Source organism: Grampus griseus (genome assembly GCF_964374135.1).
Source record: "Grampus griseus genome assembly, chromosome: 13".
Lineage (NCBI taxonomy): Eukaryota > Metazoa > Chordata > Mammalia > Artiodactyla > Delphinidae > Grampus > Grampus griseus.
The window spans coordinates 601,506-606,991 of record NC_139007.1 but is presented as its reverse complement, the minus strand read 5'-3'; the positions used below and the strand labels follow the sequence as shown (position 1 = coordinate 606,991).

Here is a 5,486-nt window from a genome sequence, read left to right as displayed (position 1 = left end):
AGGGCTCACCACTGGGGAGGCTGCAATGTGATGGCTGCAACATCCTTTGTTTACTGATATGGCAGCAACATTTTTCATTCACACATGTATGTGTGAACTTATATTACCATCCCGCCTCATCTTATATTCTTTCAGGTAAATTGGATATATATCTATTTCTTACAAATAAAAGAGCTTAAGAGAAGTGAAAACCACTGGTGTTAACATAACAGTCTTCTTGCATTCATAATCATCTGTAAGTCATTTTAGTCTATTGAATTTGGAAAAGAATTTTATTTTCTATGCCCTTAAGATGTAGTGGATAAGAGCACAGGCTTAGGAGCCAGGCTGCCTGAGTTCAAATGCCAGCTCCGTCTTTTACCAGCTATGTGATTTGGGGCAAGTGATTTTTCTCAGATTCCACATCTATAAAAAAAAAGAGATAACAATACTTCTTCGAGTTGTTGATACAATTAAATGGATGAATACAGAAAGACCTCCAATGATACCTGGTAAATAGTAAAGACTCCATAGGCATCACCATTTCATGATGAAACAAACCATTATTTCTAGTGATAAAAAAAAAAATACTCCAGGTGACTGCTATCATGGGTGGGTTAACTGCTATTTGTTAGGGCAGCAGTATTTTCTATTGAATAATTTAGATTCCTTCATAATAGTTAGACAATCTCTACAATCTATCGGCATGTTTCAGTTAACAAAACTTTTCATTAACTGGAGAGAAACAGTTATTCATGGGAAAGGGAGAACAGGCAGGTGTAGCTTTTGAATACTTACTCCATGCAGGAAGGACCTGGTGTTTGGTGCTGGGGAAAATGATAGTGACACTCAAGGAACTCAAAACTTAACTCATGACTTGAATCTAAGCTTCAGGAGGACTTAGAAGATTTTATTTTTTTCTAATTACCTAGCACCTAGACTATAGTAGGCACTGAATAGATATTTTTGAATGAATCAATAAATGTTGAATAAATGAAAAGTAGCCACAATGAACAAAAAGGCAATCAGAGAATTTCAAAGCTAGAGGAGAAATCCCTTTTTTATAAAAAAAAGGGCTATGGAAACACAGAGGGAGATGTGATAAATTCTGACCAGGGTGTTGAACCAGGTGTATGGGGATGAAAGCTTCCACATCTGAACTGGACCTTGAAGACAAGAGTTTTGATAAGTGGTCCAATGGGTGGGGCTCAAAGGAAGAACCTTTCTAGCAGAGAAAATTCCAAAGGATTAGGGATGTAGAAGTGCATAATTAATCTGGAGAATAGAGTCTGGATTGATTAGAATTGAGAGAACCTGGTGGAAGACAAGAGGGGTCCAACTGGTATGACAAGAGATGAGACTGAAAACGTTTGGAATCAGAATGTGAAATGACCTCCTGTACTACGCTTTGGATTTTACCCTATAGACATGAAATTAAAACAAAAATAGTTTCTACTGAATTATATACACATATGCTCATTATATTTAAACAATATCAAATATTTGTTAGCATGACAGACTTAATGATCTCTGAGATTTTAAAAGGTAATTCTCATGGTAGAGTGGGCAGAGATTAGAGTAGAGAGAGACTAGATGTGGGGGACCAGTTGGACAAACACCTTTAGGATCTCTGGAATTCCAACAAGTAATATTAATTCCATCAATCATCTTCAAACTCTTCCATGAGCTCCTTTTCTTCATTAGAGAGTCAATTAAAGAACTACTTGTTGAGGTCCTGTTATGCACTTTGTACTCTGGAGTGGGCGGGGGCAGAGCAAGGCGGAACAAGAGGCTCCCCATCTAGGGAGACTAAGGAAGTGTGAGGTATCAAATGTTTAGATCTTTGACAATTTTATTGGTTTTAAAAAATAGGATTTCAGTGCAGGTTTTTGTTTTTTGTTTTTTGTTTGGTACGCGGGCCTCTCACTGTTGTGGCCTCTCCCGTTGCGGAGCACAGGCTTCGGACGCGCAGGCTCAGCGGCCATGGCTCACGGGCCCAGCCGCTCCGCGGCATGTGGGTTCTTCCCGGACCGGGGCACGAACCCGCATCTCCTGCATCGCCAGGTGGACTCTCAACCACTGCGCCACCAGGGAAGCCCTTCAGTGCAGTTTTAACTTCTTTTCTCTTTTTAAGAAGGTAGGTATCATTTCCTACTTCTAAGGGCTGTTTTATGAATCTCTGTTCTAGGCTTTTTACATTTTTCTGTTGGATTATTTATCTTTTCTTATTTGTTATATATTAAGGGAAGTAGTTGGTCATGTTATAAATTACAATATTTTTCCCAGTTTGTCATTTGTCTTTGTTTGCAGTTTTCTTACTCAGTATTTCTAAATATCATCAAAGGTATCCATTTTTTTCTTTTATGACTTCTGAGTTCGGTGTCACATTTGGAAAGGTGTTCAATACTTCAAACATAAAAAAAATCCTTCTAAGTTTTGGTATTTATATGATTTAATTAATGCATTTGGAGTTTATATTGGCTTTACTTTTATTTTTTTCCCAATGGTTAACCAGTTGTCTCACTGTTAATCAAATAATCCATCCTCCCTGTACTGATCTGAAATTTCACCTTTGTTTTAATTATATTACCATATAATTCTAATATTTATTTATCTATTTAAATGTTATACTATTTGTAATATAAGTTTTAGTGAAAGTTATACTTCATTTTGAACTAATTAATAAATCAATATATTATGTAGTTTTGTTCTGTTTAATGCCTTATAATCATTATAAATATTTCTTTATAATTTAAAATTATGCCTGCTGATTATTAATAACAGTTGATTTTTTTTACGTTAATTGGGTTTTTTTAAAACTTTTAATTTTATATTGGAGTATAGCTGATTAACAATGTTGTGGTAGTATCAGGTGCACAGCAAAGCGATTCAACCATACATATACATGTATCCATTCTCCCCCAAACTCCCCTCCCATACAGGCTGCCACATAACATTGAGCAGAGTTCCCTGTGCTCTACAGTAGGTCCTTGTTGGTTATCCATTTTAAATATAGCATTGTGTGCATGTCGATCCCATATGCCCTAACTATCCCTTCCTCCCATCCTTCCTCCCCTTGTAACCATAAGTTCGTTCTCTAAGTAATTACTGTTGATTTTTGACCCACTTGTCATTTACTGTGATCACAGATGTTTGGTCTTATTTCTGTCAGCTTCTTTTGAGCTCTCTGTCTTTTCTCTTTCTAGATGAATAGAGATTTATTTTGGCATTATTTTTTCTTATCTGTAAATGTTCAGAAATCAGTTACTTTTCTTTCTTCCTCAAAATCAAGAATAATATCACATATGCTGACATTTCCTTATATAGGATGAACAATTTCCTTCTTACTTCCTATATAATCTTCTGTTCTTTCCCAGTTTTTTTATGAGTATCCATTGGCATTTTTATCTTGATGGTTATTAATTTTTTAACATTGTAGAGCCTCTCTTTTAAGAATGATTTCGGCATTTACATTGTTTCACAACGACATTAACCACACATATTTATGTGTGTATATTTGATCTGGGGCCTGCTGTCCCTCTGACCTTGTTTCCTTCAACTCCCCGCCTTGCTCACCAGGCTGTAGCTATCTTGGTCTTTTTCTCTAACACTTAAGATTGTTCCTACTTCAGAGCCTTTGCATTTGGTGTTCCTGTTGCCAGGACCTTTGCATGGTGGCCGCTTGTCATCACTCACCAGAGCTGTCACTACTCAGAGGCCTTCCATGGTCCCCTCCACTAAAGCACCTCCCACCTCACCCAACCCAAGCCCAGGTGCTCATTCACTCTCTCCCTCCTTCCTTCAGGTTACTTCCTGCACCAGTTATCACTCTCTACAGGATTCTATTTAGTTATTGGCTTACCTACTTTTTGGTTTCCTATTTATTTTCCTTTCCCTCCCACTAGAACATAAGCTCCATGAAGGTAGACACCTGGTCTACCTTGCTCATCATTTTACCCCAGTGCTTAGAACTATAACTGGTATGTGTTAGACTGCTGATATTTGGCAAATAAATATTTGTTGAATGAATGAATGAATGAATAAGTCCTTGCTTTTTTAAAAATTGTGAATAATATTTTATTTAGTCATTTTTGTTTATGACTGAAACTCTGGGAATTCAAAATTAACATCCTTACCCGTGAGCTTCTTATAGATGCCAGAAAAGGTTTCAACCTTGTGTTCCACATTGTTCTGCTGTGCTTTATCCAATTGAATCTTTATGAGTGGGCTGCCATCCAGCTTCACGCAGATTCTCTTGGCCACAATCTCACTTGGGAAAACCAGGTCCTCCAGGATGGTGTCATGCATGGCTGTCAGAGTGCGGCTCCTGGGACGCTTTTGCTTATTTTTTGTACGGCTTTTTCGAGTTGGCTTAGGCAGAATTCTCCTCTGAGTGATAAAGACAACTTGCTTCCCGCTGAACTTCTTCTCCAACTCACGCACTAGCCGGACCTGGATTTTCTGGAAAGATTTCAGTTGAGGAACGGGAACAAAGATTATGATAGCTTTCTGACCACCACCACCTTCAATTTTCTTGGTGGCCGTGATGTTCAGCTCCCGCAGCTGGGCCTTGAGGTCCCAGTTCATCTCCAGCTCTAGGAGGGCCTGGGAGAAGCCCGACTCAAACTCGTCAGGCTTCTCGTCATTGGGCTTCACGATCTCCACGATGGCACTGCACATGGCCTGGACCTTGCCAATGAGGCCAACATTTGCTGCCGCCGCCACCACTAGTAGGCTTAGGAAGAGAAGCCCTTGATATTTCTAAGGGTGCCTCTTATTCTTCAAAACTCTGTGGAGTTGCTGGGCCTCCGATCAGTGTGCTCTGGGCCAATCCTCCATCTGCCTTTCTGTATTAATCCTCAGCCTTGCTATCTGGAGAATGGTGGTCATTGCCTCCTTCCTTTTAAGGACAGGCAGGATCCCCAGGAGACCAATCTGTGGTGAAGGGGCAGCAAAAGCTGGGGGTAGAGTGTCCTTGGTCACAAGGGCCAGCGCTCTTGCAAATGGAGTGGACTCATTCATTTATTTTGAAAACAACTGATTTTGATGTGATATCTTGTTAATAAGCAATGCTATATGGTTGCTTTAAGAAATAAACCTGTTTTTTTCTCTTTTAAGACTTAAAAATATTGCATATTCTATGAAATTAATTGTTTTCTGGTTGCTGAATTATTAAAACTGCCACATATTTAATCAGAGTAATGGGATTTCTGAAGGAAAAATGTTTGGAATAAAGGTTGGATTTGTGGATAAGGCAGGCTGAAATGAGAGTCTGATAAAATTTAAGAGATGAGCGTTGGTGCTAAGGATCTGAGCTAGCTGGGGACTCTTGCTGACCACAGTGAAGCCTTTAGCTGGTGTAGCCTTCAAAGCCAGATTCTAGGGTCTGTAGACAATCCTGCTTCTCGGCATCCCTTTAAAGCCTTCAATCTAGGCAGGGCAAAGCAGATAATCACACAAATACTCACTCCACACTCTTCTCCCCACTGCCACCTGGCTGAAGCCTT

At 39.2% G+C, this 5,486-nt stretch overlaps 1 protein-coding gene across 1 annotated transcript; it reads right to left on the bottom strand.

Moving 5' to 3' along the window:
* Positions 1–4,074: 4,074 nt before the first annotated feature.
* On the bottom strand, positions 4,075–4,659 carry LOC309831827 (small ribosomal subunit protein eS7-like; the record flags this gene model as incomplete). Its single annotated transcript, XM_082669161.1, has 1 exon — positions 4,075–4,659. One exon carries the CDS (start codon positions 4,657–4,659, stop codon positions 4,075–4,077), a length of 585 nt encoding a protein of 194 aa, XP_082525287.1.
* Positions 4,660–5,486: the final 827 nt, after the last annotated feature.